This window comes from Bombus affinis, chromosome 2 (assembly GCF_024516045.1).
Source record: "Bombus affinis isolate iyBomAffi1 chromosome 2, iyBomAffi1.2, whole genome shotgun sequence".
Taxonomy (NCBI): Eukaryota; Metazoa; Arthropoda; class Insecta; order Hymenoptera; family Apidae; genus Bombus; species Bombus affinis.
The window spans coordinates 16,298,830-16,321,199 of record NC_066345.1 but is presented as its reverse complement, the minus strand read 5'-3'; the positions used below and the strand labels follow the sequence as shown (position 1 = coordinate 16,321,199).

Sequence of the window (22,370 nt, the reverse complement as noted above, 5' to 3'; positions counted from 1 at the left end):
CCGTTGGAACGGTGCTTTCTCATATTTAATCAAACCATGAAATAATGTATTTTGACTCGTTAGTTTTTTACTTTTTTTGAGGGAATTGAGGGAATATCAATTACAATTAATATTTGTAATTGATACATATTTTAATTTGCTTATACTCGTATTTAATCAAAATATTTAATGATAAATGTACTATTTAAATTACTTTAAAGGTTAGTATTTTGTTATAAATTAAACTTAAAATAGTAAATTGTGCGAAATTCTTTTATTATTATTATTATTTATTGTACTCTAAGCCCAGAGCCTATTGCAAGGATTTTCACATTCCCGTTTTTGGTTTCTTACATTATATTAGATTTAAATTGTATGAAATATATCATTAAAAATAGCATTATTTCAAGACAATTAAAAAATTAATAAAATGGTAACACGTTGTAAAATGTATTGTACGAGCGGAAAAATACATATAATTTATCTGCAGATTAATAATAGAGTTTAATAATTTGTACAAATTTTTTCAGTACTTTCATATTTTATTTTATGTAATTAAACACAAGATGAGTGGTGAAGAAAGACTTGTTACAGAAGTTCCCAGTAGTTTAAAACAATTAGCACGTTTAGTAGTACGTGGATTTTATACGATAGAAGATGCTTTAATTGTTGATATGCTAGTTAGAAATCCATGTAAGTGAATTGGATATAAGTTATCTACTATATTATCGCAAATGCGTGATTATATTATTATGTTTTGTTAGGTATGAAAGAAGATGATATTTGTGAACTGTTAAAATTTGAACGCAAGATGTTAAGGGCCAGAATATCTACATTACGTAATGATAAATTTATACAAGTTAGATTAAAAATGGAAACTGGATCGGATGGAAAAGCACAAAAAGTCAACTATTATTTTATTAATTATAAGGTAAAACAAAATATTTGATCTCCATTGTTCTTATCAAGCAAATTATTGTACATTTTTATATTTTAGACTTTTGTAAATGTAGTAAAATATAAACTAGATTTAATGAGAAAAAGAATGGAAACCGAAGAAAGAGATGCAACCAGTAGGGCCAGTTTTAAATGTACAAATTGTTTAAAAACATTTACTGATCTTGAGGTATGTAAATTATTTGTAAATTGTAGAGTGTTTCTCAAATTTTTCAATTGTACAATATGTAAAAGTAAAAAGAACAAAATATGAAGCAAATTTGAGAAACACAACTTTATTACCTTATAAACCTAGTGACAATAGAATACTTATTACTATAATATAATGTAGGCAGATCAATTATTTGATATGACTACTGGTGAATTTAGATGTACATATTGCCGTGAAGTAGTGGAAGAGGACCAATCTGCCCTTCCTAAAAAAGATTCAAGACTATTATTAGCTAAATTCAACGAACAACTAGAACCTCTTTATATTTTATTAAGGGAAGTAGAAGGTATCAAATTAGCTCCTGAAATATTGGAACCTGAACCAGTTGATATAAATACAATTAAAGGGTATAGATTTTTAATGGAATTATTAATAATACGCCAAAATTCTTGAATATTATTTATACCTTCTCTTCTTAGTATTGATACAAGGAAACCAAGCAGTCTGAGAGCGCCTGGTGAGCAGTGGTCTGGTGAAGCTACTAGATCATCAGGTTTTATGGTGGAAGATACACGAGTAGATGTCACAATTGGTGATGATTCTATCGATGATAATGCAGCAAATAGGAGGAAGGAAAGACCAATTTGGATGATGGAAAGTACTGTTATTAACTCTGACTCACAGGTAAATTTTGTTTTAAAAATTTAGTACTAATGTTTTGTTATATCTTTTATTAATAATATTGTGCTTTAGCCTGATGGAGTTAACACACAAGAAAACATTTTGGACAAAGCTGCAGCTACTGCTACTAATACAACATCAACCAATAATAAACAAGGTGAAGATATAATGTCTGTATTATTGGCCCATGAGAAAAAAGGAGGAACAAATTCAGCAGCAGCTATAAAATCTGTATTACCTCAAGAATCTAGTGATAGCAGTGATAATGAAGAAGTTGCTGAAATGCAAGCTATTGATACAGGTATTGTTTTCACAAAATGTTTAAAGCGCATTGCAGAATTATTATATTAATATTATTATTTAAAAAAATATACATATATATATTAAATTTTTTTAGGAGAAGTAGAAACCATGGATTCTGAAGATGAAGATCTTGTACCAACTGTAACTGTTGCAGGAAAAACAGTAGCCATTGCAGATGTAAATGATACATTAATAGCAGAAATGACTCCCGTGGAGAAAGAAGCATATATTCAAGCATATCAAGAATATTATTCACATATGTATGACTAATCAGAATACAGTCAGCATTGGTAAACATTTAACAATGTTTTGTAAGACTGATTGACTATTAAAATCCTTGTAATATTTTGTATAATCATAAAATATATAATTTTCTGGGTTTGGTAAATATTCATTCTCTTTATTTTCTTTTGAAGCAATCATAGTATTTTTAACGAAATATAAAGAAAACAAACTCAAAAATTAATATTTCGAAATTTTTATATTTTTCTTCTAATATACAGATATGGCTTAACAATGTCATTAGTTTGTAATAAACGAACATTTACAGACACGTTATAATCACCATAAATCAAAGATAATAACATACATGTCACTTCTGGTAAGGTGGGAAGATTTTAATCTTAATCGAATACAAGTTATTTATTAAGCTTACTTAATTTTTTTTTTTTTTTCGTCTTTATGTGAATTTCTAACCGACCACCACCACCGGGTAGAAATTATAAGACGATATAAATTTTTTTATAATGCTTTCCGTTTTTTTTGTACTTTTTTTGTTACATCTTTCTTGATATATTAATATTCGATTCTATATACCAATGAGCGCATATGGATATTATAATTTGTTTGCCTTCTGTACCTCTTATTCTTTCAATTCTTAGACATAACTCATATCAAAAGAATCCCAGAATCGACAATTTCTACGTATATGCATATAATTCTATTATACTCTGTTTTAAATTTACTACAAAGAATTGTGAATCTAAGATTCTTTCAAAATAAGTATTTATCCTCTTGCAAATGTTCCTATTTTACTCTGGTTCATTTAAGCGCAAACGAGCAAAGTCTTCAAACACGATGTTGTCATCATCATCATTTGAATAACAAGAATTCTCATATCGTGTCCTTTCAATACTCTTATTCTTTTTTAAAGTAGCCTTTTCTTTTTCTACAGTTCCTATAATAATAAAGTAATAGTTATAAATGCTATAATAAAACTTGGAAAATAAATTATTTCACTATTATTATTATCACATATATTTGATATTAAAATATTTAATATATGAAATAGTAAAATTTATTTACCAGGAGCTGGGTGCATTAGTTTAAATGGGACATCTGTAACTAATTCACCTCCTAAAGTGCCACAATTCAATTTTACTCGAATAGAGTAAGAGATGACAATGCCCATAGCATCACTAGGAGTTTTACCATCTGCCACCATAGTTGAAGATGCAAGATTCACATCATCATCCTATAATATCAACAAAAGTATATGAAAGTGTGAACAGCAATAAAAATAACATTTGTTTTTAATTATGTTGCATATTGCATACCTTTAAATGGCCATCAAGAGCAATTCCACGACGATCCTTATTGCTACTAGCTAATGGAACAAGATAAAATTGCTTTGTAAAGGATGCTCCAGGTGTGATTGGACAACCTTCACGTGTTTCTAAACTAGCCACGTGTCGAGAAAATTGAGTATTAACCATTGTCACCTCGCAGTGTTGTACCACAAAGAGCTAAAATATGTAGATATTATAATTAAATGCTAGATACAATACCACTACTATTCTATTGCATTATATATATATATATATATATATGTATATACCTTAATATTTTTGACTGCCTTTCGAGAGTTGTTAGTAACTATAACATTTGCGGCTACTTTTTCTCCATGATAATAAATCTCCCTATCAAGTGTAACTTCCAAATTCAATTTACCTTGAGAGAAGGTAAATCCTTTTGAAACAAGGGAGGTAGGTAATTTACGTCCTCTTGTAGGTGGAGCATATTGCAATTTCTTTATAGCTAACGCAACAGATGACCTTTTGTGTCCCTATATAAAAATTATAAATTACATACATTTTATATACATATAATATACATTATTAATAAATTAATATTTAACTATAATTAGAGTATTACCTTATCTTCTTCATGTTCACCAACATATATCCTGACAGTATATTCTACTCCTAATGGTTTTCCTTGATCATCATCTCCAGGTTGCAATGTAACAGAACTAGGAGAACTTTGTGGGAATTGAAATAAAAATGGATATGCATTTGCTCCAAGACGTTTCAGAAGACGTTCTTGAACAGGTGTCATATCTTGTTTTTCCTTCTTTATTGGAACTATTTGTTCCCGGCTTATAACGAGTTCTTTACTGAATTTGACACCCATAACTTCATCTTCCTCGCGTCCATAGCGAAAAGTTGTTGTTACCTAGATAATAAAATAATAAATGGAATGATTTTTTCATGTGCAAAAAGATACATATGTACATAATGTACGGTACTTAGATATGTATATATATACATAATCTTGTACATTAAAGTTCTTTATTCTTATTTCTTACCTGTCCATAAACTTTTCGTCCCTGAAGATAATCATTTTCAACAACAACAATGCCATCAATGGGATCTATGCTATCCAAATGATCAATGAAATCCCTTTTACCAAGATAAACTGTGACTTTTCCTGTAGATAGCAAGATGATTTCTTAATCATGACTTTGAAAACAAACTGTGTCAAAGTAAAACTAATTCTTCTAATATTGTTTCTAAAAAAACTATTACATTTTTATATGTTAGTCTTTTAATGCTTTATGACTTACCATTTGGAGTTGTTTTCTTGAATACCTTAATGGCTACAACAAAAGTCAAAAACAAGAGAGGAAACATTTGGCACCTTTTCTCCAATTAAATGAACTAGCAGAAGTTTGTTTCCCACCCAGAAGTGACAATCTCTTAGCAAGAACAGGGAACTTCATATAGTCTTGGAGGGGCTTCTTTCCTTGAAGCCATACTACTAATTGTATTAGTTTATTACACAAGTTAGTTAATGAGATTAGAACACATATCTAAGGATTTTGATACGCATATTGACTCAGTAGTTCATGTACCTTCAACTAGAAAGCATGGTCAAGCTCATCAGTAGTGTGAATCTATTTCATAATATATGAAATATTTTTTAAATTAATTTAATAAAAAAGTAGTATGTGCAACTATATATATTCAGTTAATTTAAAAGTCTAAAATAAAGAAGTACACGTGATCAGTCTTATATTTATATTTATTTCAATAATAAGTGCTTACATAATGTAATATGGAGGTATTTTAATTGAAATTAAATCCCTTGAATTCATAAGGAATCTCATCGGTATATTTTCACAAAATTTTTCTTAATGGTAAACAATAGTTTTCTGAAGTAGATATTACTTATTATTAACAGTTAGAATCACTTATATTCCTTCCTTTTTTCACATTCAGCAGTCAGCAAATTCTTGACATATCATGTATATTGATGTATGAAAGTATGAACACTAATATTGTGTTCCCAAATTGTTCTGGTAACTAAAAGACACCTTTTTGGGAATGAATAAGGCAATTCTTAATGCCCCCTTTCAAAATGTGATTTTACAGGTAAAGAATTAAAATTTTGTCAATATATAAATGTTAGGTAGTAATAAAAATAAATCATAACATGGTCACAGGTTTTGTCTAAATACATGTTCATGCCTAATGATTTTTTAAAATGAGTGAATGTCACCTTATAACAAAACAAAATGCATGCAGCAACCAAGAAAGCCTCATTCATATTATATTTAAACTCTTTTTTAAATACCAAAAAAGCAAGGAAACGAGAAATATGATATAAAAATGAAGGGTTATAAACTAAAAATTTAAAAATCGATAACATTAGATATAGTAGAATTGTCGCGATAAACATGTCTAATAACAGGCACAATAAAGGTATAGGTATTATATATTCATTATTTACTGCTTTATTATGCTAAAGAAAGTCGTTGCTACCAGGGAACAGAAATATTTGCGAAATTTTATGAAATCTTTATTTCAAATATCCATTTTTGACAATATGTTCGTACAATGCTACATACTATATCTTATCTTGAATTCTTTACAAATTTTTATATTTGTATTTTAAACAAGATGTTTTTGCTAAAAAAAAAGCTAACACATAATAAAAACTCAACAAAATTTAAGTAATCATGACAAATCAATAATCTATTCACGAATAATTTATTTGAGATTTCAAAGATTAGTTCTTAATCTCAAAAAGGAACAAAGTATTATTGATAATTTAGTTCAACAAGTTATGTACGTCATTTAAGTTCGAACACATCCATTTTTGGGGAAATGTTGCTTACATTGAAAATTTATATATGCAATAAATCATACACACAAAAACAAATATTTTATATCGCAATGGTTAAAATAAGATTTTCAAAATACATTGCGTATATTTATCTTATATTTTACAAAAATTAAATATAACTAAGATTCAACGAAAACAACTTTCCCCAAGAGATATATGTTTTAATTATGTAATCTCTCTTCATATGCACAGTACTTTCTGCCAAAAACCTCAATATACAGTTTTATGTTTGCATTACAAGAGTATTCGCATATGGTTGAGCAATATCTAATACATGTATTATTAAATTAACAAGGAATTATTTGCATCATTGCTTGTCATTTCTTAACACATGCTGTTAAAATGTGCAAGAAATGAACGTTTCTTTGTCTACTTTTAATCAGTTACGTGATATTACAGAACCCTGTGCAAGTCAAGTTCTTGACTCCAAGCATAGTCATGCACTGTATATAACTCCTACATGTATTCATGTTTGTACATAACTAAAATCTTGTTACAGTTCCCTGATACCAGCGCATTTCTAACATCGGCCAGTACAAATATTGTTAGTTTCAATAGTATACACTGTAGATTTTTGTAGTACGATTGCTGTTTACTCCAAACCTACTAAACTTACATCACTAATTTTTTTCTTTTTTCTTTTTTTTGTTTTTACCAGACACATTTTTTTCAATGTAAGTCGTAGTTTGAATTCTTTAAAGATGTTCTTGAACAAGGTGGTGCTGCATACCTCGATTTAAATTTCAAGCAAAATTTTTCTCACATGGTAGAAATCTATAATAATAAGAAAAACTAATAGAAAAGCTTATTAAACTTGTTGAAATGAAATGAAACAATTCTTTTACATAATTGATATCAGGCATATAATTCAATCTTATGTTAACATTAAATATCTCACCTAATATTCTTCACAGAAACATAGTATCCTTATAAATAAGAATCTTGTTTTAGGATAGATCTAAAACATTACACAAAACTAATATGAAATATATTTCAAAATATAAGGAAAATATTCTCAGAAATCAACAAATTAATCAATATTACTTACAACTTGGCGCAGCTGCAGATTCAAATCTCTTTTGTATCTGATCATAGGTAAATTTAACAAAAGCATCATATTGCTCAGAAAGCTTCATATTTAAGATATGATCATATTCTTCTCGAATCTGTGTCTCCTGCTCTTTAAGCATTCGTTCACAAATCAATCCCACCTATAAAATCATTTAATTGATCAGACTCTCTGTTTGATAAACTAATTAAAGTTTTAAGTTATAAGTAACCTGTCTGAATGTAAATAAAGGTTTCTCTTTTCCACTAGGGCTATAACTACATGAATTTGAACCACAAGCAGATGGGCTTGAAGGACTGGCAGGGCCTTCCATGTCTGAAGAATCACCAGTATTGTTTTGAGGACTAAAATGCAATTGTTTGCGCCGATGCAGTCTCCGGATTTCCTCTCTTATGTTGGCAGCCATCTTTTCTGTATACAAAAAGACTATTTTTATTCAAAATATTGTATTTCTTTAGCGATTTCTAAAGCAATATAATTTCCAAGTAACTCTAAACAATAAATGTACTTTTAGAAGTTATGTCAAAATATCAATAATTTATGACAAAAATTAATTACTGGGATGAAGAAATCAAAAAATGCTAGGAATATGGTAAATTTAGGCATAAATACTACAACTTTTAAGTGTTTTATTTTAATAATTGACCTATAATATCATAAAACCAAATAATTTCTAAAAACATGAACGTTTATAAATAAGGAGAAAAGGGGAGTTGATTCTCCATGTCCGTTACTACATTACCATATGATTTACGCATCTCCCCCTACCTAAACGCCGCACCTTCCCTCCCCCTTTTAAACGTCGTGAATTCAAGTTTTAAATCGCTGATACGATTTAACCATCCTTTCTCTGTCGTACCGTGGTAAGAAAGAATGAAATAGAAAAAAGAAAAATGGCCGTAACTTATAAGTAATTACCAGGCGTCAGTTTATGGGTTACTTCGCCAAAAGGCGAAGGATTCTGTGGCCTGGAATTAGCTTGAGTGGATGTACCGGGGGAAACACACATTGGTACACATCTTCGTCGTTTACTAGGACGACCATGACTATGTACCGGGTCGAACTCCAAAGATCTCTTTAGAGTGGCGCAGGCCATTTCTCTCCTTTACCGTCCTGTTCACAACTGACACTCAGATTATGGGCTTAGCCCGCGAGCTACGATGATTATGCCGAAAAATACAGCAAAACCACCGTATACGCGCACTGCCTGAGTAGTTTCTTTAACTGCACTCTAATTCTTCTGTCTTCCTTCGTGTCGATCCCCTCGGATTTCTTCGTATTCTGACTACGCTGCACCAAAACAAACACTGCGGTAAAACAATATGGCTGGCAACCACGGTTTGTCGGCTAGGAACGACCACGGAACGAATGTCTCAACCATTAAAGCACCATCTTTTCACTGGTCACTACTTGCATTCCGAAATGTATACGTCGCAGGCTCAACTAACTTGAGACTCTTCGATTCTGATTGGTCAATATGTTGCATGGTGGCGTCTCTTTGCATTTCCTTCTTCTGATGTATTTTAATTGAAATTCAAAAATCAAAGATTCGGCTGCTTCTAATATATGAATTGTTTTTCTCAAAGTCCAATAGCTTTGATATATGTTTTCTTTCATAAATCCACAGCTTCCATAAGAATTAACTAATATTTTGGGAGAAATTATGTTTTTCTAGAAACAGAAATCTTTAAGTTTATTCAAACGGAAAATGCATTTGGAAAATTGCAACAATATTTATGGAATTTTCTTCCTATTCAATTTACACGAAGATTTTAGTTTCTTTTCAATATGGTCAGTGGTTCGTTTAAGAAAAGGATTTTAATTGTAACACTTCTAAGAAATGTATATTCTTTGACAGCCATACATACATTGTTATGAATATTAATCTGTAATTATTTGACAATTTCAAACGATTTGCGAAGGATAGTTTACAGAAAATTAGATATTTTACCACGTCACTGATGATAATAAAGTATTTTGTAATTATGCTTTGACAATGGGCAATTCCTCAGGTTTGCGTAATAATTTAGATTTTCATTTAAAAGCAGATTCGTAAAGCATGCGCATAACTTTTGTCCACCCCTCTCTTTTCGCTTTAGGGAATTTCAAGCAGTGTCAAGAAGAATCTTCCGCCATTCTATATTTACGATTTTTACCGAATTGTTATACGTTTTATCCGTTTTCTTACAGCCCGTCCAAAAAAGCGAGGAATAATGACAACAGTGAATCCTGTGGTAATAGCAGCTACGGCCAGACATACAGCGACAGTAAGCGGAAAATCTCTTCAAGATGTCTCTTTTTTGGTTATGCCTGGCGCAAAGTGATTTTTAATTAACCATAAGTTAATTATTCTTGACATAATTTTATCATACAAATTCTAAGTATGTGCTTGATATTTTTATAACTCTAGTTTTTTTATATTTGAGATTTGAATTATTTTTTTAAATTAAAATCTATCAGTATCAAAAATAACTTTCAAGAAATTAATACTGTAGTTTTAAATACTTTTATTCAATAAATACGCACGTGGTTTGAAGAAGTAGAAGAAACTAATAATATACCGTCCTATAACTGATTTTATTATTTCTATATAGTATAATTTTATTTTTGTTTCAGCTTATATTTTTCCATGGATTGGGTGATACAGGGTAAATAGCAATTTTTATGATTGTATAATATATCAATTTTATAATCTCTTAATTTATTTAATGTATTTTATAGTCATGGTTGGGCTAGCTCAATGGGAGCAGTAAGATCTCCTCACATTAAAGTTATTTGTCCAACTGCGTATGTATAATTGATATAAAAATAACAATATATGACTCGATAAGAGCTCTTATTAATTTTATCTAAGTATCTTTTTTTTAACTTTTATCTAGGTAGTAAATATATCATTTAGCTTTATCATTTTAGGCCTACAATGCCAGTAACATTAAATGCAGGATTTAGAATGCCTTCTTGGTAAGTAAGTAATATGTAATATAATAAATTAATTTACAATTCTTATTAATCATATAAACTTATATAATAATTCATTAATAATAAATAATATGTATATCAATAAATGTAGGTTTGATTTACGATCTTTGGAACCAAGTGGGCCTGAAGATGAAGAAGGTATTCGTAGAGCTGCAGAAATGGTACATTCTTTAATTGCAGAAGAAGTTGCAGCAGGAATACCCACAAAACGTATTGTTCTTGGAGGTTTTAGTCAGGGTGGTGCTCTTGCTATATATAGTGCTCTTACATTTCCAGAACCTTTAGCTGGTGTTATAGCTTTATCAGCTTGGCTTCCTTTGCATCAAAAATTCCCTGCTGTGTGTATATTCACACTACGTTCATGCTTAATATTTTACAATATCATAACATTTATAACATTGCATATCTTATAGGATGCAATAGGAAATAAAAATACTCCACTACTACAATGTCATGGTGATTGTGATCCAATAGTGCCATACAGATGGGGTCAATTGACTGCATCAGTTCTCAAACAATTTATGACACAAACAGAATTCAAAACATATAGAGAGATGATGCATGCATCTTGTGACGAGGTAAGCAGCATCTTAGCTTTCATAAAATTTTTGTATTGTAATTATTTCATATAATAATCATCTTCAAATAATAATCACTTCCACAGGAAATGCGCGACATGAAGAAATTCATTGAAAAAGTTTTGAAGCCGTAATAGTTTAACTAAATATATTAATATTTTAAACATTAAACTTATTACTTTATTGTTCTTTATTAAAAATTAATTACTTCCAACTTTTTCACTGTTACTTAATTCTAGCGCTTGGTGAAGGAGTAAAAACAGCAGTAGGTGGAGTGTTGTAGGTGGAAATGTTTCTAATCTTAAAAAAAGAAAGCAGGCAGAAATAGCAATGAATTTATCATTTGTGTAAATTATATCTGAATGAACTACTTCTGTTTTATGATACCAAAGTTACTATTGTAATATTCCCAGTTTCTAATTTTACAAAACGAATTAACAATCACAAGATTCTTATATCTAATTCTAAATGCTTTAATATATATAAAAGATAATATTAAGGTGTAGCAAATTGTTTTAAATGCATTTTTTTTATAGAATTGTAACTTTTAATTTGCATTGTGCACTTTGTATAATATTAAATAATTTTTAAATTCACTTTCTATCTTTCTGATAGCAAAAATTCAATAGTTATTTCCGGATAAAGCTTCCTTTTCTTAATGGATATAATAATATCCAATAGTTTAATTTTATTGCTTTTACATTTAATTAAAACGTTTAAAAGCCTCAAGTTATAGAAGCATTTAAATATTCTTTATAAAATTAAATATATATACATATATTTATTTACGTTTCATGTAAGTTATATATAATGTACAAATACACTGCTATTTATGAAATAATAATTTTTGTAGAAATATCTAGGGACAGTAATATGGCCATGTAATCTGTGATTACAAAATATAATTTTGAAATCAGTGAACTCTGTAATTTTTAGCATGTGCAAGTGCTAGTCGTGAAGAAATATATATGTCAAATATGATAACATTGTGAACATGTGTATAGTGCAAAAGTACTATCTTTATAGGTCTCATATTTTAGGTTTACCGAAATGGTACTATTAAGAATGAAAAGAATTGCGATTATAATCAGTTACAAAACAAGTATTTAACTGAAAAGCAATACTAGCTGTGTAATAAAAAGTAAGGATCATAATTTGTAACATTTACTTGTATTATTAAAACAGAACGGATCATACTTGTTAAACAGCTACTTTTCTTCTTTGATATTTATTTAAGGACGTATGATATAAACATTGTAAATATAAAATTAGTTTTCTTATGTCGTGCCATCTTTATGTGTCTAAGGTAATCTCTTCATTTGAAAATTTTGCTGTATATATTATTACTGCAGAATAATAAATTTCTTGATTTGTGTAAATTGTGTGAAAACATATTTCACTAACAATATTAAATCAAATAACTTATTGTTCTCTATAAGATACACTGAAATATAAAGCAGATATATTCAAGATTTTTAAATTTATTCTTTATGGATATTTTATATAATTTCATAACTTATTTATATTATTAACCGAGAGAAATTGATATGATCCGATCTTCCGGTATCAACGAGAATAATGTCGCATTTTTACACAATGTTGGAGAAAATTCCTGGTGCTCAGGAACATCATATATTTACGGGCAGATATTATACAAGTTATACCTTGTCGGAAGAATTACGGAAACTGAAATATCATTTGACCAGGACGATCCTAACAAATATGTAGAATTTGCCAAATCTTATAAAGAAACCAAAATTTTGTAACAGATCTATAATAGCATGCTGGGAAGGCAATACTTTAGTTTTAGCACTGGAAGACAAGACGGTCGTGACGTGTCTAACCAATTGGTATAATCCAGGATTGACACCTATAAAAATAATTTTACGAGGTAGAGTTGAAGTTAAAGTGAAAAAACCCAATGCTATAATAAATTACATAATATATATGGCTGGCGTTGATCGTACCGACCAATATGCCTCAACATACTGTCTCTTAAGGAAATCCTTGAAATGGTTGTGAAAAGTATTTTTTTTGGATCCTAAAAGTAGATATAAATGGAAAACTACATGTTATTTTAACAAGAATTAGGGAGAATTGCAGGGTCTGCTCTCGATGAAATGAGTCCAGCAAAACACTAATATTTAAGAAATTTTCCTCTTTGAGAAATAAACATACATGAAAATGAAAAATATAAAAGTTTTATAATTAATTCTAAGTTAGAGATAGGGAATTCGCTAAATATGCTAATTCATCTGAAATAAAAGTAACCTCGAGTCCAAAAGGTTAATTTAAGTATTCATAAAGGTTAAAAGTAAGTATTCGCTGTACTGAATGTCATTGAAATTAGTGAAATTAGTGTAATTAGCGAAAAAGTTATTTCTCAAACATTCTGAATAACCACACATGCTTATAATGGATAATAAAAATTTATCCCATATTTTATGTTCGGTGGATAACGGAATACTAAATATTAGATTAAATCGACCAAAAAATAAAAATGCTATTACTATTTCTGTAAGTAACCGTTAAAATTTAATATTAAAATTTGATTTATTATTATAAACTTTGTCTAGAGATTAAAGTACATATTACAATAACATGTAATTGTGCAAAAGTTAGATTTCTAGATCTTACATAAAGAGCGAAATTAAATGTAACTTTTAAAATAGTAATTTTATCCAGCAGTTATTACACAATATATAATTAATATCTAGTTTGTAGTTCATAAGTACAATAATGCATGTTTACATATAAAGAGTTTCATTAATAATACTGCTATTAAACTTGTCCTTCATGTGTTAGATGTACAAGGATTTAATAAAAATTCTACATGAATCTATTCATAATAGTACTATATATATTGTCACCTTAACTGGTAATGGAAGTTTTTTTAGTAGTGGCAATGATTTTAAATCTTCATTAACAAGACAAAATCAAGGTGATTTTGATATAGAAAGTATAATTAATGTCTTTAAGTAAGTGTTTGTAGACATGTTAATCTTTAATTTTTTAATATCACAAACTTAAATTTTAATGATAATCTTTTAAATAATTTTTCAGAGAATTTATAGAAATGTTAATTAGATATCCTAAACTTTTAATAGCTATTGTAAATGGTCCTGCAATTGGAATTGCAGTAACAATGCTTCCATTATTTGACATTGTATATGCAGCAGATAGTGTAAATAATTTTTAGTTATATATTATTAGTCCCCATTGTAGTTTATTATGTTCATTAAATTATGCTTAGTCTGTAGTTATTCATTATCTTATAGGCTTATTTTGAAACACCATTTACAAGATTAGGCCTTAGTGCAGAAGGATGTTCTACATATACATTTCCTAATATATTTGGGAAGTCTAAGGTATTTAAAATTGTGAACTTATTATATTTATAATTAAATTACAATTCTTAAATAATTTTTAGGCTAGTGAAATGTTATATTTAGGATATAAAATGAGTGCACTTGAAGCTAAACACTATGGTTTCATTAATGAAGTATACAAAGATCAAAATTTAGATGAAGTTTGGACCTATTTAAAAAAGTTGACTAAACTTTCATTAGAGGTATACTTTAATTTAATCTGTTTTACATAAAATGCAAGATACTGATACAATTATTTCGAATAAATATCCTCTTTCAGTCTATATCGGCGATTAAATGTTTAGTTAACAGATGGAATCAGGACATTTTATTGAAAGTTAATGAAGAAGAAATAACTGAACTTATAAAACGTTTACAATCTCCTGACTGCATAAAAAGATTAATAAGTGTTATATTACATAAAAACAAACTTTAAGTATTTGCTGTCATTATATATATATATAATTATTGTGTTTTCATGACATGAAATATAAATATTTGTTTTATCATTTCAATCTATCCTATTTACTACAGAATTTTTTAATATAAATGTTATATTGTCAGATACTTCTGATAGCATAATTTCCTACAAAATATTTAAAAATAATTATTAATTTAATATCTAGTTTTAATATTCAATATTAAATTATTCTTACTTGAATTATTTTATCCGAAATTGGTTGTTGGTAATGTTCCCATTTCAAAAGCTGGTTTATGGTGAAATTTGATTTTAACGTTTTATCTTCTAGAAATTGATAACCTGTAGCACCTTTTTGATGTAATTTTTCTGATGTTTCCTCTGATTTTTTATAGCCATTGCAAGAACACTTCATTAAATCATGTGTTAAACAATTCGTATTTGCTGCTAATGTAAATAAATCCTATAGATATTACAAATATTATAAATTATTTGATACTGCTTCAAAATGTACAATGTTTAAAATACATAAATAAAATAGACCTTCAATTCACTCATAGACAACTTAAAAGAAGATGAAGGATTTAGGTCTACCACAGTTTCATTTAAACTCGCTTTGCTAATTTGTCTTTGAAATATTTTTTCTTCAATAGTACCAGTTGTTAGTAATCTACAAGTTTTATATTGTTATAAGAATATCTGAAACATCTGATATTTGTTTCTAATTTAAAATATCCAAACCGTAATATGTAAACATCTTTTTTTTGACCATCTCTCCAAATTCTTGCCATAGCTTGTGAATCAGATGCTGGATTCCAGTCTGAATCAAATAATATAAGTCGAGATGCGCCAGGTAAATTTAATCCAACTCCACCAGCTTTTGCACTTAATAAAAATACTTCTAGAATAGTTGTATAAACATTCAGAAAATGCTAGGTGACTGTTAAATTAAAAATAGTATAGATTATACTAACTACTGTTATCATTGGTTGAATTAAACCGTTCTATAATCTTATATCTTGTATTACTTGTTGTACTACCATCTAATCTAAGAAATTGTAAACCTTCTCTATTACAAACAGTTTCCAATATATCAAGTGTTTGTGTATAATATGAAACTAATACTAATTTTTCTTCCGTTTTTTTTAAATTTCTCAATAATGTTTGTACAATTGAAATTTTTCCATAGTATACTGTTTTTGTACTATCTTTTATATTAGAAGTTTTATGTATGCCTTTTGAATCAATACAGAATAGTTCAGTTTTTTCATTATAAAATAATTCTGGGTGATTACAAATCTTTTTTAGAGCTGTTATTACTGTTAAATGTGATATGTTATTATTTGATGGATTTTTATTGAACCATGAATCCGTAACTTGCGAATATAAATCTTGTTGTTCTATCGATAAACGGCAAAATACAATTAATTCATGCTTAGAAGGTAAGTATTTATTAATTGTTTCTTGTGTACGACGTAATATAAAGCATTTAGTTTTTTCACGTAATTCATTAGCTCTTTCAGTTCCAAGAGATACAACATGGTCTGGTGCAGTAGGACATTGAGATGCAACAATAGGTTTTTCATAATAATTTTTAAATTCAGAATTACTGCCTAATATAGTAGGGTTTACAAAATCAATCAAAGTAAAAAATTCTTGCAAATTATTTTGTATTGGAGTTCCAGTCAAAATAATTCTTCTTTTACACTTCAAGTTATGTAAAATCTAGAAAAATATAATATATTAAAATTTTATATATCTCACATACTTTATAGTATTAAACATACATATAATCATATATTAGTTATTGTTTCTTTCTGAATTAAAATTAAATATTGATACCTTTGCTGCTTTTATATCATTATTTTTTAATCTATGTCCTTCATCACATATAATTAAATTAAAAGGTATTTCTTCGACTTCTTGTTCACATCTGGTAAGCATATCATAACTAATAATCATAACCGAGTTTCTTATATGTTTTTTGAAATCTTTTGTCTTGTTTTTGGCGTCTACAACATATGGAGATATTCTATGGAAACCCAACCAATGCTTAAACTCTTTATTCCAATTGTTACACAAACAACTAGGAGTTACTATTAATATATATTTTAATATTGGATATCCATATGGTCCTTTCTTTAACAATGTCCAAATAATTGTAATGCATTGTAATGTTTTACCAAGTCCCATTTCATCAGCCAAAATTGCTCCAAAATAATTAGATACCTTTAAGCCCATAATACATTCATATAGAAATACAATACCATGACGTTGATGTGGTCTAAGTACATTTACTAAACAGGTATCTACAAATACTTCTGTTTCATTTTCTGACATATCATGATTTATCCAACTTTTTGAAATATTTACAGATGGCATTACTAGTGGACAGCATCTCAATTTTAGTTCTTTAATAAGATATGAAGATTAATATATTTTATACATTATAAAATTTAGTTTCATAATGTACCTTTATTCATTTTAGTACATCATACCTTTATATAATGGCTTTAAAGGAAGATATGGATTAGAACTTGAAGTTTTCAACTTCTTTATGGGCGGTTCTGAAACTTTTTCTAAGATAAATTTATTGGGCATGTATTTGGATGTTGCTCTGTCAACTATCTATAAATATTTTAATATCACTTTTATACAATGATTCAAATAAGCAAATTATTAATATAAATATATTCATTTTTACCTCAATTTCTTTATTATCTATGTACATTCTAAAGCCCTCTACCAAAACTTCTGGATTAATTGTAGTTTTATGAATAACATTGCCTTCTATATCCTGTTTAATGCAAAAATATATAGCTTGTTTATAACCTTAATAAAAAAATCCTTTATATTAAAAATCTTCTATATATAGTTTATATAAATACATCACCTTTAAGACTGCATGTTTTCCTGTAACTTCCAATGTTCCATCATTTTCCCATCTTTTATGTTTTCTCATAGACTTTTTACCGATTACTACATTAAAGATACTAGAGAAGGAAATAATCGAATTATTAAAAACAAAATTACTATTTAAATGAATTAAAAATTTATGTACATACGCTGTATTACTATCAGTAATAATGGATAAACTTTCTTTAACAATAATTGCATTATTTTCTTTTCTCTTAATTGAAGCATTGTCTTCCCGTTTTTTCTCCTTATGATTGATAATAGGTTCTTTTAATAAATTAAGAATTTTTTTAGTGCTTCTAATAAAAGTTTGCTCTGAATTTTCTGTTAAAACATTGGTATTTTCTAAACTTTTTTCAGATTTGGCACACACTGGCTGTTCATATTTCAAAGTTGGTTTAAAACTTTTATTTAAATTATTGCGATACATGTTAGATGCTTGTATAACACATTATAATATCTTATATTTGAAATACTTTATAATTGAAATATGCAACATAACGCTCACTAGTTACAGATTAATTAAAGTTACAAATATTAAAAACTGCTTACCTCAGAATGCTATTATTCTGACAGTGCTTGCTTTTAGTACTATTTGGTATTCCCGCGTAAGAGAATAATAGTAATTTTTAAATTAATACTATGAAGCAAACTTGTCATCTCATTTTCATTTCTAATGTAAGGATAAAAGGCAGCAGAATATAATATAATAAATAATAAATATATTTATTATTAACGAATATCAAGTCAAATGATGATAAAATAATTTTCTAAATAATTTTTTTCATTTTGAAAGATAATGTAAAGGTTGTTTTCATGAAAACAACAGTAAAGTATACTGCTGTTAGTCATATTGTATGTTCCCATCTGATTTGTAGATGTGTGTAATCTCATATTTGGAAAAATTTAGATTGGAAATATTTGTACCTACTAGCATGAGTATAGTTAAATCGTTTCAAATTTGAAGGACGAGATGTTTCGAGAACATTATGGTGCTTCCAAATAAGGTATGAAAAAATCGTAGTGCGTGTAAAAAGTGAATTTACGAATAAACTGAGAGAAAATAATTTATGTACTTCTTTTCAGAAGTTTCGTCACAGATGAAACAACTGGTTTAAATACATCTCTAACAATAAAGTAAAGAGGATGTATTGCCTACAGTGGCTAATTCCAGTGCTCCTGATACCAAAACCAGTAAATCCAACACTGCTGCAAACGCATGTCATGTTTATGGCACTTTATCTAATTGGATTCTTCCTAGAACGAAAACCATGCACTGTTTGTAGTTTAGTATTTCTTCTTGCAGTTTTCCTAATTTGTTATAGTGGCATTGGTAATTGTTTCCTTTGGAGTACAAATTGTGATACAGTGAGATGTGACAATAGCTAAGGTTATTAGAACGTTCATCATAGGTTAAAAAATTGCCTCTACTTTCATTTCTTTTAGAAGAATATGTCTAATTAATTCATCGATAACAACATAACCTATTCATAGAATTCATATGTATTAGATATACATGATTCTTATTAATTGTATGCAAATATGATTTTATGGTTTTAATCATAACTTTTATAGATGTTACACATGATATATATATTTGTAATGTACATATGTACATGAATATGTACATATATGCTTACAATACCATGTATTTATACATACAGAAGATAAAAACATACAAACTTGCTAGGTCACAAAAAGTTTGCATGAAATTAAGAAACTTCCAAGTGTAAAATTATGACAATTCAATATTAGAGAATTAAGATACATCTTTTTGTATATACAACTAAGTTTAATTTCATTTAATTTAATCCTATTACTTGATTGTACACTGTGTAACATTATTCTTTTATTTAAAGATGTTCTTTTTCTTATAAATTGTATATTCAAAAAATTGATGTTTTCGCAATTTCTTTAATTTGGTTAAACGTATAAGAATATTGTTCTATAAATAAAATTCATTATTAAACTAAATATAAATGTCAAATTTAGGAACATCAAACACTTTGAAATATAATACCATTCATTACGAATGTTAAATTAAAATTTTGAGCTTAATTATTGTTTATATATTATTCTAAATAAATAATTCAGCAGTACAATTGGTAATTATTGAATGAAGAAACTAAGCGTATTACAATATAATATTAAATACATATAAACACAAACAAATATGACAAGCAATAGAAATATATATTGCGCTAAGACATAAAGTTTAAGTTAGTTCATTTTAACATCTATCTAAAGCATCAATTTTATGTAAAATTTGTTAATGGTAATTTATAGCACCTATTTATTTTTTGAAGCATAGCGAATATGGGAAATGAACAAAATATATATGACGTGCTTGTTATAAATGTACCTTTCCATTAAATGTAGATACGAGTATTTCATTATAAAAATGAAGAAAGTAGAAGACATTGATGCAATAATCAAAAAGAGCTTGACAAATTTTGCATTGAAAGATAAAAAAGCTATGAAACAAAAAATATCATACTGCCAGTATATATTAAAACCATTTCTCAAAAAAATTCTGTCAACTATTTGAAGAAGAGTTATACAAAATTTTTGATGAAATTCTTGCTTTAGCACAAATATATATCTACAATGTTTCCTATTCTAACTTTGGTTTTGTCAAAAATGATACATTTATTTAGCAAACTTATAATTTCAATATTTTGTTAATTGTATAATAATTGCCTACTGTTTGCTTCCAGTTATGACTTTACATGTTAATAACAACTATAATTATACAATTTGTAAGTAAATGTACAATTTTATAATGCGACATAAAATAAAATAAAAGATTATTATGATAAACATGTTTTATCTTGATTTTTACTTATTAATCCCTAAAACTTGCGTCTATTGAAATTATTATTCAAAATGTAAGGATGGTTAAAATAACAATGCTTGTATATTACGAAATGTTTATTTATTTTACATTAAAATATTATTGTGGTTTACCACGACCGAAACCACCACGGAATTCAACATCACCAGTACCGGCACCAACATCAGCTTTTTTATCACCAGGACCAGCTGGCCCTCCAGGACCTCGTCTATATCCAGCACGATCTTCTGTGGGTCTAGATGCTTCACTCCTTGCACCTGTCGTAGGTCTTGGCCTTGAAGTTTCTGATCTGCTTTGCCTTTTAAGTGTGGAAGGTACTATTTCGGGTGGTAAATGTAAGTATCCACGCAAATATTCAATGCCTTCATTTGTTAAATACCAGTAAAAATGTCTCCAAGCAAACTGTTCTTTGACATATCCTTTAGATTTCAAAGACTGAAAAAATAAATAAGAAATATATATTTTAATAATACAACAAATTAAATCATATCAAGCATGCAATATAAAATTATATCGCGTGTAATTATTACCTGCATAGCCTTAATAACTTGAAGATTTGGAATACATTCCAATTCTGGATGTTTTGGTGCATGATAATCTTTTTTTGCAACCATAACACCTTCTTTAAAAAGGTACTCATAAATTGCAACACGATTCTTTTTTGGCATCAACATTCTAAGAATAATAAAAACATAATTAAAAACTAGTTACTGTGAACTTAATGATATAATTATTTTAGGCCAAAAATAAGAAGGAATTAATGGTCTATTTTCTGTGAACAATATGTTATAAAGTGAAAGAAATATATAACTAGAAAAATATATATGAATAAAAGAAAACTAAGAACTTATTCATCACAGACAAACAATTTGAGAGGTTAACTTTGATACGACGTTTTGACGCTTATCTCTCACATGTTAGAATTAATTTTAATGTGTTCGTTTTATCATAAAAAAACAATGTCTTTTATTCCAAATCATAAAAGGTATTGACATTATAAACTAATATTGCACTTAAAATTAGAGAAAGACAAATGTTATTTTAGGTTATCACTATAACATTAATATTGTTTGTTACGATAATGAATAAAAACACAAATTATATAGCAATTTTTCAATTTGTCACAAAGTAAATAATTTAACAAACCTCCTATTTTTTGTTTAAATTAAAAATTAAAAGCGATTAAGACAGATATTTAGAGGAATTTAACATACTTGATGCTTCAATAGTAGACTTCTGTCGGAAAGAAAAATTTTAGGCGTTCGATATTTCGCATGCACAAATCGATATATCGTAATGTATCGAGATTAACCGGAAATAGCAAATATATAATAGAAACATTTAAGTTTATTTAAATTTATTTTTATATTAAAAATATAATTCCCATGCGAAATTATAAACTTTTATTTTGTCTTATAAATTACATATGTATCACGTAAAATTTAATATTTGAATCTGCTCTTCGAATTCGAAAAATGTAACTTTATTGTATGAAGGAATATATATAAACATATTTAAAGTACACAATGCAAATTCTAGATATTTATTAATAATGAAATGCTGAAATATTTTTTCAAAATAATAAAATGTTATAAATAAGAAAAATGAAGTACGTTTTAAACTATAAAAAAATAACATTTTAAAGCTGGTTTATAAGACTGTTTATTGTATAAGTAGTTTAAATACTCCAAAATAGAAATAGAAATTATA

The 22,370-nt window shown here is 27.8% G+C and overlaps 8 protein-coding genes across 16 annotated transcripts; 4 read left to right on the top strand and 4 right to left on the bottom strand.

Annotated features, from left to right (window-relative positions):
• The first annotated feature begins 50 nt into the window (after nucleotides 1-50).
• Nucleotides 51-3,057, top strand: LOC126928683 (general transcription factor IIE subunit 1). The gene is made up of 8 exons (XM_050744299.1): nucleotides 51-200; nucleotides 510-672; nucleotides 744-910; nucleotides 977-1,105; nucleotides 1,268-1,494; nucleotides 1,567-1,771; nucleotides 1,841-2,069; nucleotides 2,166-3,057. Exons 2-8 carry the CDS (start codon nucleotides 546-548, stop codon nucleotides 2,339-2,341), a joined length of 1,260 nt encoding a protein of 419 aa, XP_050600256.1. The 5' UTR covers nucleotides 51-200; nucleotides 510-545; the 3' UTR covers nucleotides 2,342-3,057.
• LOC126928685 (arrestin homolog) lies at nucleotides 2,534-5,079 on the bottom strand. Its single transcript, XM_050744302.1, has 7 exons — nucleotides 4,917-5,079; nucleotides 4,659-4,780; nucleotides 4,226-4,525; nucleotides 3,909-4,136; nucleotides 3,628-3,816; nucleotides 3,377-3,545; nucleotides 2,534-3,248 (listed from the first exon to the last, which is right to left on the bottom strand). Exons 1-7 carry the CDS (start codon nucleotides 4,981-4,983, stop codon nucleotides 3,103-3,105), a joined length of 1,221 nt encoding a protein of 406 aa, XP_050600259.1. The 5' UTR covers nucleotides 4,984-5,079; the 3' UTR covers nucleotides 2,534-3,102.
• Nucleotides 5,080-5,356: 277 nt separating this feature from the next.
• LOC126928702 (akirin-2) lies at nucleotides 5,357-8,998 on the bottom strand. Of its 3 annotated transcripts, none has more exons than XM_050744358.1 (5): nucleotides 8,466-8,998; nucleotides 7,759-7,973; nucleotides 7,527-7,689; nucleotides 7,377-7,436; nucleotides 5,357-7,270 (listed from the first exon to the last, which is right to left on the bottom strand). In XM_050744358.1, exons 1-4 carry the CDS (start codon nucleotides 8,641-8,643, stop codon nucleotides 7,426-7,428), a joined length of 567 nt encoding a protein of 188 aa, XP_050600315.1. In that variant the 5' UTR covers nucleotides 8,644-8,998; the 3' UTR covers nucleotides 5,357-7,270; nucleotides 7,377-7,425. The 3 variants fall into 3 exon arrangements, with proteins under 3 accessions (XP_050600315.1, XP_050600314.1, XP_050600316.1); XM_050744357.1 differs by having other exon boundaries at nucleotides 5,357-7,252; nucleotides 8,466-8,997; XM_050744359.1 differs by having other exon boundaries at nucleotides 5,357-7,252; nucleotides 7,759-7,958; nucleotides 8,466-8,989.
• A 624-nt stretch (nucleotides 8,999-9,622) lies between these two features.
• Nucleotides 9,623-12,309, top strand: LOC126928701 (acyl-protein thioesterase 2). Of its 2 annotated transcripts, none has more exons than XM_050744355.1 (7): nucleotides 9,623-9,814; nucleotides 10,164-10,195; nucleotides 10,269-10,334; nucleotides 10,461-10,508; nucleotides 10,618-10,864; nucleotides 10,940-11,104; nucleotides 11,191-12,309. In XM_050744355.1, exons 1-7 carry the CDS (start codon nucleotides 9,761-9,763, stop codon nucleotides 11,236-11,238), a joined length of 660 nt encoding a protein of 219 aa, XP_050600312.1. In that variant the 5' UTR covers nucleotides 9,623-9,760; the 3' UTR covers nucleotides 11,239-12,309. The 2 variants fall into 2 exon arrangements, with proteins under 2 accessions (XP_050600312.1, XP_050600313.1); XM_050744356.1 differs by lacking the exon at nucleotides 9,623-9,814 and adding an exon at nucleotides 9,843-9,928.
• Nucleotides 12,310-12,636: 327 nt separating this feature from the next.
• On the top strand, nucleotides 12,637-14,987 carry LOC126928697 (enoyl-CoA delta isomerase 3, peroxisomal). Of its 5 annotated transcripts, XM_050744346.1 has the most exons (7): nucleotides 12,637-13,418; nucleotides 13,582-13,621; nucleotides 13,910-14,082; nucleotides 14,168-14,288; nucleotides 14,383-14,472; nucleotides 14,535-14,675; nucleotides 14,753-14,987. In XM_050744346.1, the coding sequence occupies exons 3-7, from the start codon at nucleotides 13,910-13,912 to the stop codon at nucleotides 14,906-14,908; spliced, it is 681 nt and encodes a 226-aa protein (XP_050600303.1). In that variant the 5' UTR covers nucleotides 12,637-13,418; nucleotides 13,582-13,621; the 3' UTR covers nucleotides 14,909-14,987. The 5 variants fall into 5 exon arrangements, with proteins under 5 accessions (XP_050600303.1, XP_050600305.1, XP_050600304.1 ...); XM_050744348.1 differs by lacking the exon at nucleotides 13,582-13,621 and having other exon boundaries at nucleotides 12,637-12,995; XM_050744347.1 differs by lacking the exon at nucleotides 13,582-13,621.
• Nucleotides 14,910-18,488, bottom strand: LOC126928673 (DNA repair and recombination protein RAD54B-like). The gene is made up of 10 exons (XM_050744273.1): nucleotides 17,956-18,488; nucleotides 17,784-17,883; nucleotides 17,595-17,687; nucleotides 17,389-17,518; nucleotides 16,733-17,301; nucleotides 15,865-16,615; nucleotides 15,632-15,791; nucleotides 15,434-15,560; nucleotides 15,129-15,353; nucleotides 14,910-15,058 (listed from the first exon to the last, which is right to left on the bottom strand). The coding sequence occupies exons 1-10, from the start codon at nucleotides 18,234-18,236 to the stop codon at nucleotides 14,984-14,986; spliced, it is 2,511 nt and encodes an 836-aa protein (XP_050600230.1). The 5' UTR covers nucleotides 18,237-18,488; the 3' UTR covers nucleotides 14,910-14,983.
• A 158-nt stretch (nucleotides 18,489-18,646) lies between these two features.
• Nucleotides 18,647-20,626, top strand: LOC126928705 (bladder cancer-associated protein). Its single transcript, XM_050744362.1, has 2 exons — nucleotides 18,647-18,813; nucleotides 18,893-20,626. Exon 2 carries the CDS (start codon nucleotides 18,953-18,955, stop codon nucleotides 19,193-19,195), a length of 243 nt encoding a protein of 80 aa, XP_050600319.1. The 5' UTR covers nucleotides 18,647-18,813; nucleotides 18,893-18,952; the 3' UTR covers nucleotides 19,196-20,626.
• A 93-nt stretch (nucleotides 20,627-20,719) lies between these two features.
• Nucleotides 20,720-22,000, bottom strand: LOC126928704 (40S ribosomal protein S10-like). Of its 2 annotated transcripts, none has more exons than XM_050744360.1 (3): nucleotides 21,875-22,000; nucleotides 21,191-21,335; nucleotides 20,720-21,095 (listed from the first exon to the last, which is right to left on the bottom strand). In XM_050744360.1, exons 2-3 carry the CDS (start codon nucleotides 21,332-21,334, stop codon nucleotides 20,760-20,762), a joined length of 480 nt encoding a protein of 159 aa, XP_050600317.1. In that variant the 5' UTR covers nucleotide 21,335; nucleotides 21,875-22,000; the 3' UTR covers nucleotides 20,720-20,759. The 2 variants fall into 2 exon arrangements, with proteins under 2 accessions (XP_050600317.1, XP_050600318.1); XM_050744361.1 differs by having other exon boundaries at nucleotides 21,807-21,936.
• Nucleotides 22,001-22,370: the final 370 nt, after the last annotated feature.